Source organism: Manacus candei, unplaced genomic scaffold, assembly GCF_025592945.1.
Source record: "Manacus candei isolate 608988 ecotype Guabito, Panama unplaced genomic scaffold, ASM2559294v1 h1tg000028l, whole genome shotgun sequence".
NCBI classification, from domain to species: domain Eukaryota; kingdom Metazoa; phylum Chordata; class Aves; order Passeriformes; family Pipridae; genus Manacus; species Manacus candei.
In genome coordinates, this window is record NW_026138076.1 from 744231 (window position 1) to 758653 (window position 14423).

The window sequence follows — 14423 nt, forward strand, 5'->3', positions numbered from 1 at the left end:
TTTTATATTTTCAACATCAACACTATATCTCTTCAGCAGTCAATTGCCTTTTCTTAGCTTTACATTATCTGTTTAGTCACTGAAGTGAATTATAGCATATTCATTGTGAACAATGTGTATCATCTTTATAATTTATTTTGAAAAGACATCAATTGGTTAGAAAAAATATATCTGTATGCACTTCCTGCATTGTACAAAGCCGAGGGCAGCACATACAAGATTTCATTAGCACTCTGTTACAGGGTTATGAGAGATTTTAATGACTGTGGTCATTTATTCATAAAAAACCCACAATATCTGATTAATACAGATTCAACAGCAAAATGTGCCTTGCTATGTTATTCAGAAAAGAGTATCTCCCATGCCTTTAGTCTATTTATACAGGTATTAGGAAAGATTTAACATTTAATGAATACTTTACATTTTAAAAGGTAATTAAATAAGAGTTGAGTTTATAATATATTATAATATTACAGAGGCTGTTTTGGTAGTCTACGTGGTCTCTTCATGAATATACTTAACATCAGTATTCCTTCTGTAAAACTTTGAACATCTCCAAAAATCCTTGCAAGGGGAAGCATCACACCCTGACCCAGAGCATAGGACAGAACCACATGTTTTTGCCCAGGCAGGACTTGGACAGACCTAGATGTGTTAGCACAGGCAGTATGTACACTTGAGCCTGGAGTTACCACAGCACCTTGGGGTCTGGAGACTGGTATGGATAATACCCCACTTCAGTGCGACCGCAAACACTATGAGATTTGCAAAGCTCTCCACAGGCTGGAGCCTCTTATATCATTACTTGAAATCCCTTCAAGGAGACACTTTCATACATCAATGTTTATGCACAATTTTAGAATCACCAGTTGAGATCAGTGGTTTTTACCACACTAAGGGTCAGATTTGGTCACAAACCCTTCTCACTTTCAAACTTGAGTATCTATGAATTGTGTTTAAGAAGTGCCCTTGGCAAGTTCCACACATCTACCACAGAACTCAAGGCAAAGTAAGAATCATAATGAAGTTTTTGTGGTAAGGTATTTCCTTTGTTCTCTGTTTGTCAATCATATAAATATAAATGAGGTATTGGAACCAAGCAGTTATAGCAATAAATAGCAAAGCACGTGAGAGTTTTCTGTGGTGCTATCATTTCAACAAAGAAATGTATTACTGAATATTGAGCGCTTATTTTTATAATGGTGGAAGTGGGCTTTAAAAGAATTTGCACAGTCTGGAATATGTGAAAAAAGACAGCTCAGATTAGTTAACTTTTAAACTTTTTACAGAAAGTGAAAACCACTTCCTTCAACACCTTCCCCCTCCATCATTTAAATAATATAAGCAGTAAACAAAAAAATAGCGAATCCTAAATTCTCATGAGTTACAAGATTCCAGTTATGTACTTTAATTCACATAGACCAAAATACCTACCTAGGTCTGCATAGTTAGACTTGCAAAATTGCTTGCGTCCACAGAAGTACAGCTCAAAGTCAGGTTCATTTGACCTGCGCAAAGTGTATCCGTTTTCAAGAGCAGCGAAGGCGTCACAAGTATAGCGGTAGGTGATGAAACCATAGCTGTCTCTGAAATTGAAAAATACAGTTGTGAACAAAAGCTGAAAAGAGTTAACACATATTAGTGTAACCCCTTCCTGAAAGCAAACTTGCAGGAGGCCCAGCAGTGGGAATGCCAGAAGTACTGCATCCATTTATCAGCATGATTGTCCTGTCATACAGCTAAATACTTATTTCTGGGACAGGAAATCTCAACTAGCAAGATTAATAAATAAGGATGAAAGAAAATAAATAAGGTTTTGAACTCAGCATGTCATCTGTCACAGCACTTTTATTGGTAACTCCCATACCAGTAATCTTACTGCCATAATTTTTTACATATGGCAGGTCCCAAACAAGAAGTAATCTCAAAAGTTCCTACCCATCATCCCGCAAATTTACTGTGCACTCCTCAATTTCACCAAAAACTTCAAAACGGTCCCTCAGTTCTGTTCGGGTTGTGTCAGGTCTGATTTTACCCAGATAAATCACACGATGTTCCTCCTGTTGATGAAGAGCAACAGGGAAGGCATATTTTTAACAAATGTGTAATAGTCATGAACCTAGACATATATGCATGCAAATACATATAAAGATCTGCAGAGGATGCATAATCATAGAAATAGTCTCTTGTGGAAGACCTACTGCATCTTGCAAGTAAATGAAATAGTTCTCTCCTGGAAAGCATCTAAGGCATTTACATGACACTACCATTTGTTAGGTGGTGTGCTCCTGGAAGGGTTCGCTGCTTGCTGGTACTGTTCTCTGTACACTGACAGATGGTTCCCTTTGTATCCTATTCACCTTCTTCCCTTTCACCCCTTCTACCACTTCCCCTCCAGGACTGCAAACTCTTCCAAACTAGGAGCTCTCTTTCTCTTGCCATCTACACAATATGGAGCAAAACCCATCTTAGTTGCAGAGTAGCATAAAGTAACACAATAACTGCATAAAACTACTATAAACATAACAAAATGTATTACAAACATAACATTATAAACCCAGATGACTCAATAGCTGATTCATCCTGCAATCTCGTTCCACCATAATCCATACCTTAAAACAGAGGGAAAACTTTCAAGGGTTGTCATGTTTTAACCTCAGCCAATAACTAAGTACTACACAGCCACTAGCTAATTCCCCACTCTCTGGTGGGATGGGGAGAAGAATCAGAAAAAAGTAAAACTTGTGTGTTGAGATAAGGTCAGCTTAATAATTGAAACAAAGAAAAATATAATAATAGTAATGAAAAGGAGAGAGATGGAGGAATAAAACCCAAGAGAAAAATGTGCTGCACACTACAGTTGCTCACCCCCCACTGACCAACATCCAGCCCATCCCTGAGCAGTGATCTGCCTTTCCCAGCCAACTCTCCCTGGTTTATATACTGGGAATGATGCCATATGGTATGGAATTTCCCTTCGGCCAATTCAGGTCAGCTGTCCTGGCCATGCTCCCTCCCTGCTTCCTGTGCACCTGCTCACCGGCAGAGCATGGGAAACTGGAAAGTTCTTGATTTAGAGTAAGTACTATGTAGCAGCAATTAAAACATCCATGTGTTATCAACATCACGCTCACGATAAATCCAAAACACAGTCCTGTACCAGCTACTAAGAAGAAAACTAACTCTATCCCAGCCAAAACCAGGATTGGGTCCAAAAGATGACTTTTATTAAAATATTTCTGAGGGGAAGGCAGGACAGTAAAATATACCTTGCAGTCACCATTGCCTGTTGGTTTATTCAGAAAAAACCACACCTGACTCAAGTCCCTGATTTTCACAGGCCAGGTTGTCATTTGCATGTTCTTTCAACCCTTGGAACAAAGCATCAGATCGTTTAAAACAATGGAGTCACAGTCATATCCTTTCTCCCTTAGTGCAAATGCTCAGCAGAATTAGGGAAGGACTAGGAAACCCTGTTAAGAGTCACTTCATGAATTCTAGGATGAACACTTTGCTGAGAGTAGAGCCATTTAGTGAGCTGAAAGAAAAGCAAAAGGCAAAAAGAGATCTCAAAAACACTGACCTAAAGGTAATCAGGGCAAAGAAGCACCAGCTATAGCTGGCCTGGGTGCTCAGCCTTCCTATCTCCGATTGCCTCTGGCCTGAGGAACCCTGGCACTACCAGCCCTACTGCTCCTCCCTTACACACCCGCACATTAGTCCCATAAATCGAACCACCACCACATTCTCAGCTGGTGTAAATCAGTCAGTGGAGCAACGTCAGTTTAAACCATCAGCTTTGGCACCTGAGACTGGTGCAGAATTTAGGTGCCGAATGCCGAAGGAGCTCTACTGACTGCTGAGAATTCATGACTATCGTAACCTGGAGGTGCCTAAAGGCTAATGGCACCTCAACTGTGCAATGCAAAAGGCTCTAGGGACCTAAATATAGACTTGCATTCCTGCTCAGAAACATTCTAGCCTGAAGAGACAGGTAGTTTATAGTGTTACAATTCAGATATAGCACAAAATATATCTTTCCCATGAGTCCCTACTGAGGCATAAAGCACTAGTCATTCTTGGACCATAGGATTGAGATCAGACCAAATACATATAAAAACGAAAATTATCCTGATGTCTCCTCTTTACTTGTTTGAGTACTCATTTGAGATAAAGGGACCATCAGAACTCTTAGTTACGGGTGCCAAAAATCTTGGTTCCCTGCTCCCAGGAGAGCACTTGGCTCCCAGGAACTATTTAATACAAAATAAATAAACAATTCCTGCAGCAGGAAGCTAACACTAATATATCTGTCTCCCAATAGAAACTCTTTCTCACTAGCACACTCAGTCAACTATTTTTGTCGACTCTTTTCCTGGTCTTGCAAATCTCAGCGGCTCATATCCAGAGAAATGGAAGCTCCTGAGAAATGGAAGTTAAAGCTGCAGAAAACAAAGATCCAAGAATCAAATATTCCTACCCAAAAGCCCTGCCCACTAAGGAATGGCACAAGAATCACCTGGGTCCTTTACAGCTCCTTGGTCAGCCTAGCAGAGTCCTTGGTTGTTCTATCAAAGTATATATATATGCTGTCCCTGATCAGTGGAATCAAGTAAGTATATCATTTAATTGCTTGAAACTACTGCCTCTTTTGATTATGTAAGGAACCAAGGTGAGTGCTTTACTAGTCTTCTGTAACCCTACTGGGACAGACAGTTTAATTTTTAAATGTTACGCCTTCTCAAGTGCAGGGTCCAAAAGCTGCCGTATCAATGCAGTTTGGAGAAGTTAGAATGGCTAAAAGAAGGAAGCGTGCACATGGGAGGCCATACATTTAGGGCACAAGGGTACTTTACAGACAGCTGCTGCTTTTTATCTCTGTCTCTACCGTGTCCCAGTCCAGAGCTCTGACCTTCCTGACAAAGGAGTTTGGGTAGGGCTTCTGCAAACCAGGGACTGCAGAGCACAAGCAAGGGAAATCTGCATTTCTTCCATTTTCCCCATTCTAATTCTGCTTACTTTCACTATGGTTGGGTGCCATAAACTTCAAAACCAGGAAAATCTGCATATGCACAGTAATTACTTTTTCAGACTGTTTTACCAAATCAAGGATTTAACCGCACTGAAACACTTGATAAGAAACAATTCCATTGATACTTGCTATTGAACCTAAATGACTGACCAGATGGAGCAGAACATAACACAGCAGACTGTCTAATATACTTTAGCTGAGATAATACATCTCAACTGAAAAAACATAATGTTTCACTCACTGACATGGAGATTGTTATATTACAGTGTGATGGAAACATCTTATTGCACATTCTTCCATAAGTCTGTGTGCATGCCTGTGCAAGTTTTCCTTCTTCTATCCCTCTAATAACCTTTATATCTCTAAAAACCCTTTAAGACAACTGTAATAAACCAAAACTAAAAAAAAAAAAAGAGAAAAAACCTGTTAAAACTACCATTAAGGGAATAAGTTAAACCTGCAAAATTAAGAAAATTCAAATTTAAAGCTGAAATGCAGCAGATGTCTTCCAGTGTGCTCACATGAGAAGATGTATTCAAGTATTTTTTAAGCAGAGTGCCATGATGGAATAACATACCGGAGAACACAGGATCCATACAGCACTGTTTTTGTCTTGGTTAACTTTCATTTATTTAAAGCAGCTATGAAGAATGTATATGTATTCACAGAGATGCCTGTCTTTATTTCCATTAATAATAAGAACTATAGAGGCCTAACAAGATTACAACATACCTCTAAATGTTAAAGACCTTTATTGGATAATAAGTTACATGCATAACCCTATATGTGCATATTAAGTAAACAGCACTTGTTAGAGATGATAGATGAATTGAAAACCTAGAGAACTGTGAAGAACAGCCTTTGCTTACAATTTAATATAGGCAGAGGGAACCCGCAGGAAACTTCAGAAGATACTATTCATATTTCCCTCCCAAAAGTGCAGATGATTTATTTTACATCACAAAATTTAAGCATAGTTCATTGCTTTGATGAGAAAAAAAAAGAAAGAATAGTCCAGTCAACTCCCTCAGGCCCAACATGTCTGTCTTCTTTTGGTTTATCTAAAGTTCTTTCTACATAATCTTGCTCTTTCTTCTTTGTAGTAAAAACATTTTAATAGGAAGATGTGGCAGAAAATCTCAGACTGAAAAGTAGTATTTTAAGTCTCAAATGAAAATACTAAAACATTAGAATACCAAAACTTGAGAAACAGGACTAGGATATACCTTACACATCTAAGGGTTAATAAAGGGACCACTCATCCTCCAAAACATTCACCGATGCTAGGGATCTTTTTTGTCTTGCAAAGGCTTCCTCCAAAACTTTATTTTCTTTGTCCTTCCTTATTAAGTTTTTATTTCATAAGGAACTAACCACAGGTTATTAGATGTATTTAGTTTTCACTTGCCTTTTTGGCTTTTTCCTCCAACAGTTTGCTTTGCCTGCCTGTGGTGCTGCTAAGCAGAGCCCATGGGAACTGAGGGCAGCCACTCTGGAGGTAACACAGCATAGTGCTGCTGTTCCCATTTTCACTACCACTTTTTGTCTGCACATCTAATTCTCCAGGAGCCAGGTAATGCTTTATGTGAAGCTGAGAGAAGAAATCCAGGAGCGTTTTAAAGCTATAGGTTCTGCTATGGGCTTGTCAGAGGCTCTGCTTCTTGCTACAACAGAGGTGGCTGGCTGGATGCAAGCCCCATGCCTGTGTTGCCTTCCATGACATGTGACTTCTCTTCCAGTAGAAAGCCATGAAGACTTTTATCCCTAGAGCTGAGGGCCAAATACCATTTTAAAAATGCAGTGGGAATGTCTGGACAGAGTTCTAAAAATAGAAATGCTATGGATGGAAAAAAGCCATTTAAGCTTAAGATTCTGATTTACTAATAATAGTAAGAAAAATTTTCTTCAGATTCAGTAAAGAATAAGTGTGACCTTTGGGAAGTATGAATGGCAAAAGTAAAAATCACAAAAACTGGAACAAAAAGAGAACAAAACAAAAGATTATCAAGTGCTGCTGTGGGGCTACCTGAGGGCTGAACAGTTCAGCCACACTCCATGGTGACTGCTAGAAAAAAAAAAGATGGACCAGTAAACCTCAAGGTTTAGGTAATCCATTTGATACTTATTCATAAACTCATAGAGCAAAATTAGAGTACCTAGGATCAAGGCCATCAAGATAAGCAAAAACAAATAAATCCAACCTAAATATACGATGTACACTGAATCCTTCATTAGTGGAAATGCACTCCATTATAGGTTTTAGACTTTAGAAAAGGCAAGCACTCATTTATGAAACCACCTTTCTCCTGCCTTCCTGTTTTAGAGCAATTTATTTTCTTTGAAACCATGTGTTTCTTTCCGCTGCAGCGGTCTCACAGTGCATTTATCTTCTTATGTCTGTAAGCTTTCTGGGACTGGGACTCTTGATACTTGTCTCACTGAGGCTGTCAGCATTTAGAAATGAAAAGTAGTAATGTTAATAGTAATTTTCTACTCGAGTATAAAAGCTGATTTTGTTATACCTCTTGGCAGCAGCTGCATGGAGGATGTGACTCTAAGTCAGTACCGTGGCCACAGCAGCAGAGTAGCAGAGATCCACAACACCCAGCTGCTCACCAAACAGTTTAACCTCCCTGCCCTGGTGCACCATGTCAATGAGGAATCATGAACTGGTGACTCCAGAACTGGAATGTGATAACTATTCCTGATGCCACGCTTTGAAAAGTATTTTCTACGTGGTCTAATGAACTGCTGCAGTATAAGCCCCCACAACTCAGAAATTTCCTGGGGTGCATTGGAAGAAAAAAAGGGTCATCAGACCACTTGGCAAATCACTGTGATCTGCCTTGGTTGTGGGTTGGATCCAAGTTTCTACAAAGCATCAAGAAGATTGTCCTGTCCTGCAGTGTTCCTCAAGTTTCATGGTGAATGTGTCTGGTTAGCATTACACACTTAAGCAAGTCTTGTTGGTAGACCATCCTTATTCAGTGAGGACCCATTATAAAACAAAATGGGGACCCTGTGAAATAAATCAAGATCAAACTAAACTATTCTAACATTTCCTCAGTTAGCAAAGGAATCGCAATCAAAAGTATAAATTAATAAATGCATGAATTAATTAATTAATTAATGACAAAAATATTTTTCTTACTCTCTAAATGGAAAATATTTTGTGGGCTCAGCCCATATTTTTCAAGCATGACTGCTCAAAATTAAGACCTCAATCCACAAAAATGGAACTGAATCTCCAGGAACTAGACAGGAGGAAAGAAGAATATCACAGTACCTTTTGAAATCAAATCACCTGTATATAGCAGTAAGTCAAGATAGGAATTCCGGAATCCACACAGGAAAATGCTAGCCTAGGCTTTTAGCTGATCTGAAGCTACTGCAGTGAAGGTGGTGTGTGCAAGACTGAAGGGGCAGTAGTTTTAAACATGCCTGTGCCACATAGCATGAGCACAGGCTTCTAAAACAAGCCTCCTCAGCATTCTGTCAATGTCTGCACACCTGCTTGCACAATCAGAGGGCACTGCTTCTCATATGATTTTGACAGACTAAAATATGTGATTTTTTTTCTCATTTCTTTTTTCTGTTTCCCATGCCTGTTGTCACATGGAGACTAATTTTAGATATTGAGTCAAGGATACCTGATGACTTGTAGCTCAATCACAACTTCTCTTTCTACTGTGCATCATTTCTACAACTGACTTCTGAGATCATAGCAAGGTGCTTCTCAAGAAGAAAAGTCATCAGTCCTGTGTAACAACTGAGGCATTAGTACTACCCAATCTTTGGGGCACTCTTTTAACAGTATCTGGAGGTATGTGGCAATAAATCAGTTCTGGCAGTAAGAGAATTGGCAAGGAACAAAATAAAAAATTCCCCAATACAGAGAGAAAAGAAATCTAAATTTATGGGACTGTAGAAAGAGGAAAGACAGAAGGGAGATTCTTGTGACTGAAGGATAAATGAGTTGAGTCCCTCAAGAAAGAAAAGAGTAATACAAAAGAGAGCCATAAACCAGAAGGAGTAAGAAAAGGAGCAGAGAATGCTAGAAATAATACAAATTTTATCACTTACTTCATGAGATCAGGGCTTCCCTTTCTTTGCTGTCCCCTAATCCCTGCTTATTTGCAGAGGGTATAAACTAGCACGATTCAATACAGATTTTTAAAGTGCTGGTAGAGTTTGGAAAAAGGAGTTAATAGGATTTAATCTACATTTCCTGCAGCTCCTACACAGATGACTGGATTTTAGATTTTTGCCATGTTCTGTTTATTGATATTTATTTTTAGATTTGTTTTATTTATGTCTATTAATAAATAATTCCATTAATTAAGTTAATTATCACGAAAATGTTCGCTATGGAAAGAAAATAAATTCAACCTTGGTTTTGAAATGTCTAAAATTTTTAATGCAGGAAGCTATGATGCAGCATATCTGCAGCTTTTTAAGTTTCCTTTCTTTCCTTTTCTCTTGATTACCTACTTGCCAAATATTTGTTTGTTTTAAACTAAATCAAATTTTCTACCTCCTCAGCAGGATTCATGTTTATTTATATGGGTAAGGTACAGTAATTGAGAAGTAGCAAGATACACCCATGACAGAGGTCTACTTGAATCTCTAATTTGTGTTAGATTTAAGAGAGAACAGCCAGTGTAAGTTATGATTGCTGGAAGGTAGTGTTCACCTCTAAGCAGACGGAAGCCAGATATTTTAAAACTAACTGCAACAATTGACTTAAATATGGCCCTGTCTGAAGCCAAGCAAAATTATTCCATTGCCTTCACTGAGTTTCAGAGCAGCACAGCAGAGAGTGTTATAGCGCTAAATCTTGTGCTTTACAAAATACACCTATCGCCCCCACTTTGTAGATAGGGCATCTGAAGCAGAGTGAAATGATTTGCTGGAGCTCACTAAGAACAACAGCAGCAGAGACAAAAATCAGACCATAAAGGTGTCTGCTCCCTCCCAGAACTTCTCATTGCTGTAGACTACGCCAGTCTCTGTCAGTCTCTACACACGCCCAGTTCTGCAGAAACGCTGCCGAGCATGTGACAAATCACCTTTTGCTACAAAGTCCACTAATGGCACTGGCAAAAAGAACTATTCATTTCGGTGACCTCTGCACAGAGCACTAAGGGAAAATCTGGAAACAAAGATGAATTGTCCCAGTCTGCACCAGTTCATGCAACAGTCATCAGAACAGCAGTGTAGGTACAACTGAATGGAAAGAGTAGGACACAGAAAAGCAAACTGTAACCAAACCTTAGCAACTACAAGAGGAGTCCAGATTCAAAGCAGCTCCCAGTTTAATTTATCAAAATGCAGTTACCAATGGGGAACTAAAAGGGGGTAAAAGCCTCCCGCTCATTTAATAGCCATTCTTCTGTCCTGGTGCTACAACAGCCAAGAGAGTTGCTTAACCCCCTATGGTATTTCCTTCACCTCGGGTATTTCAGTTGTTTCATATATTTCAGTTGTTTCATAGAGAACACTTATGAACAAAATAATTAAATAATACATATTAATTAGGAGAGGGACAGTGTTAAATGACATCTTTAAATTGCATCGTGTCTTTAGACTATTTATTTTGCTAAAAATAACTCAAAATTGAACTGACTCATATATGCTGAAAAAAAATCACAATTAAAGTCATGTGATCCCAATTTTGAGTTCTGTCATCTGCTCTCTCTGTATAGACAATTACAGCCACTATGAGAGTTCAGCAATTGGTAAACTGACTCCTTGCTAGGTTTGGTAGGTGATACATAATATAAAAGGCAGGTCACTGGTAGATCTGTGTAAGAAATAGGCTAGTTCAATTCTACTTGTGTGCTATCTGGGATTAACCCTTTTTCTAGTAAGTTCTCCGTATCTGTTCAATGTGAAAAATTTGGTGAGCTGCAATTTATAGAACCTAAAAAATTAGTACTGTGACATCAAAACAGAAATTGTTATGAAAACACATATTTGCTTAAAACTAGAAATACTAAGAAATACGCATAATCAAATTTTTGTATTTTTATAAAAAGAAAGCAAATAAACTGTGAATTTTAGCATTAGAATCCGTGAAAAGAAACAAATCTATTTCAATATGAAAGTTATCTTCACAGTGCTTACAATTGCTTTCTGCCTTTGTCTCTCCCTTTGTTTGGCCCTTTCAGATTCCCGTTTTTCATACTCTTTGCGGTATTCTTCCCTCTTCAGCTTTTCATGCTGATATTCCTCATAGCTGTCATATCTAGGAAACATAACTTAGTCATTAAATCAAGCATCTGCATTTGTGACTGTAAAATTAAAAATACAGTTTTTGGAAGGCTTTATTATCCTAGGTAATTAGCAACAGGACAAGAGGAAATGGCCTCAAGCTGCACCAGGGGAGGTTCAAGTTGGATATGAGGAAGAATTTCTCCACTGAAAGGGTAATTAGACCTTGGAATGGGCTGCCCAGGAAAGTGTTGGAGACACCATTCCTGAAGTGTTCAAGAAACGACTGAATGTAGCACTCAGTGGTATGATTTAGTTGACATACTGGTCTTCGGTCAAAGATTGGACTCAATAATCTCGGAGGTCTTTTCCAGCCTTAATGGTTCTACGATTATCTCTTGAGAATGAGCTGCAAAGTAAAACAAATGCAGGCCAAAGGCACTACCTGGGTCTGCGACTGTACGGTGATCTGGACCGCGATCTTGCACGTAAGGGAGAACTTCGGCATGCTTGGTGTCTACAGTGGCTGGACTCATAATAGCAACAAGATCTGCAGGAAGAAACACATTCACCTCTGTCATTCCGTTTGAGTCTACTGACACTATTTTCTACCTCTTCCCTGAACTTTACAATTTCTTCTAAGCTACCAGTGGGATTTTCCAGTGACAGTCTGTGATCCCCTAGTCAACTAAGGGGCCTCAAGTGATTTCCTCTCCTCAGCCTTTCTGTAATGTTCCTTATTGAAGCTAATACAGAGCAGTCAGTCAGCCACTGCCAACTTCATCTGATAGAGGCTGCAGCTAGATTGGCACCAGGCAGCTCACAGATAATGGGAAAGGTTAGTTGTGTACATCTCTCATGAGTTGCTCTGCCTCTGATCTGGCTGGCTTCACTCAGAAAGTGTAAACTTGGCAAATTAAAGGATATTGTCAACAAGTGTTTCTGTAGCAAACCCGTAACCTTTAGAGTTAATCAGCTCAGAAGCAATAGTATGAGTTGCACTGGAATAAGTTATTTCTTGCTTTTTTCCTTTCCTTCCTTTTAGTTCCTTTACGTTTTTGCTGTTCTCCTTATTAACTACAATAATCATACATGAATTTGCTATACCATACCTTGAAGAGGATCTACTACAGGGCGACCTTGATCTCGATCGGGAATATGGAGAACGGGAACAAGACCTGCGTTGAGGAAAGGACCTTGATCTAGACCGTGTCCTTTGGGATCTTTGAGAAAATAAGGATTTGGGTGGAGACACTGAATCTCTGCATGGAGAGTTAAAAGAAGAGCAAGAAGGTGATACATCAAATAATGAATAGGCTTGTGTCCCATCCCAAGGGTAGCATAGTTTATCACTTTCATCTTCACTGTCATCAAACAGACCATCCATTGCTAGTCCTGAATTTATAAACATAGGTAGTTTGGAGAATTGTTCGTTACTGTAATCACTGTCCCTTAGTTCTCTGGTCTTATCTGCTTCTTCATCAAAAACAGCTTGGCTGGGGTGACCAAAATGCTTATTCAGTTCAGCCCGAATTTCCTGGTCTTGGAGCTGTTTTCTGTTATTACCATGGGATCCCTGCTTATTTGTCTGTAAAGTCTCTTTCTTGAAATACTGGTCTTGTTCTAAAGAAGAACAAATCTGACACTGCCACCCAGGTGAAGAATCCTTAAATTCTAGTTGTCTTGAGTCCTGAAGTTCCTGGGATATTTTAATGTGTATTTCTGATTTTGAATTCACAGATTGACAGTAGTCATGGTCACCAAACAGCCGCAAACTGGGCCGTTTTGTCTTTCTCTCCTCATGTCCACTGGACAGTACTGTAGTCTTGCTAAGCTGTGCATACAGCTCAGACTGTTCTGGACCCTTCTTGATCGGGTTATTTCCTTGAGAACCAGAAGACTCACTATAGCGGGGCTTTTTTGAAGGTGGTACAACAGTCTTGCATGATGACTTCGGCTTAGGTGAAGTCCTAAAAGGATTATCTTGGTTGGCTTTATGAGGAGGGGTCGTAGGTGGAGTTAGGCCTACGGGGATTAAAAGGAGGAACAGAATGTTTTTAAGCACACACACAGTGTTTATAAAGGTGGCTCATGTGCTTCTTAAAATAGATACAGAGCAAGACTCATTCTATGTCACTTTAAAACCACTACTACTGGGAATAAAAGTATTTAGGGTGTGAGACACCAAAGGTCTGGTAACAACAATAGGAACAATACCAATGCATTGCCATTAATCTTCAGCATCGTTTCTGCCCCTCCCCTCCCTCCATGACATCCACCCCTCTCTCTGTAGATTTTGAAAGAAAAGATTAAGAGAGAAAACCCAAAAGACGTTTTTGTTAAATATGAAGCAGATTTTGATGTAAAAATGAAAAGTCAAAAGACTGGCACCATCAAAAACATAAAGAACTTAGCAGACAAGAATCTGGACAAAAGCAAGACCAAGAGAAATAAATGAGAATTACCAAAGGACGCAGAACTTGAATGTAAGGAAACACAGCCACCTTACAACTGAACAGCAATGACTCTTTGTCTCCACAGTTCATTAACATAGAAAACCGTTACCAATGTATGTATAATACATTCTTATAAGCATAACCTAGTACATTTTGCCTGAAATATGGTTTTGCAACTTAAACCCAAATGTACAATAGTACAACCACAACTGTAATGAACCATTGCATTTAGAACTAAATATTAGTGAGAGTCATGCAGTACAGAGTTCAAAGGAAACAGGTAAGTATTCAAAGACTAAAGATATTGCTAACTATCAGGATTGTTTATATAACAAATAGATTACATCACTGTGGTGAGACAAAATTGCAGGAAGTTCTACAGCCCATTCCAGTAAAGCCTAGGAACTGAAGCAGTACATTCCAGTTATTTGTATAAGGATAGAATAGAACTTCCAATATTTTCTGTAGAAATCATAGAATTTCTTCAGACTTTACAAAAGGATAACCCTGGACACCAGGGCAGAGTAACAGCAAACAGCAGACGCTGTTTAGGAAATAATTTCTCTTCAGGTATTACATTACGTTTGAAAAATTTGCTTCTGTCCAACTGATACTAATGTAATTTAGTAATATATGCTTAAAATTTAACAAATTAGAAGGAGATTAGGGAGTTCTGGATAATCCAGACCATTCTTAAGCATCCCAGAGGCTCACACTATCCA

At 38.9% G+C, this 14423-nt stretch overlaps 1 protein-coding gene across 4 annotated transcripts in view; it reads right to left on the reverse strand.

The window, feature by feature from the left end:
* The window catches only part of PPARGC1A (PPARG coactivator 1 alpha), a 367739-nt gene that overhangs the window by 5284 nt on the left and 348032 nt on the right, over positions 1-14423 (reverse strand). For 3 of the 4 annotated variants that reach the window (XM_051789837.1, XM_051789839.1, XM_051789840.1), the window contains 5 exons: positions 12358-13270; positions 11691-11795; positions 11159-11279; positions 1939-2060; positions 1435-1586 (listed from right to left, as the gene is read on the reverse strand). In XM_051789837.1, the coding sequence (XP_051645797.1) occupies positions 1435-1586; positions 1939-2060; positions 11159-11279; positions 11691-11795; positions 12358-13270 (1413 nt within the window). Of the gene's footprint in view, positions 1-1434; positions 1587-1938; positions 2061-11158; positions 11280-11690; positions 11796-12357; positions 13271-14423 lie in introns of those variants that run through there. The other variant, XR_007904882.1, reaches the window with a different exon arrangement.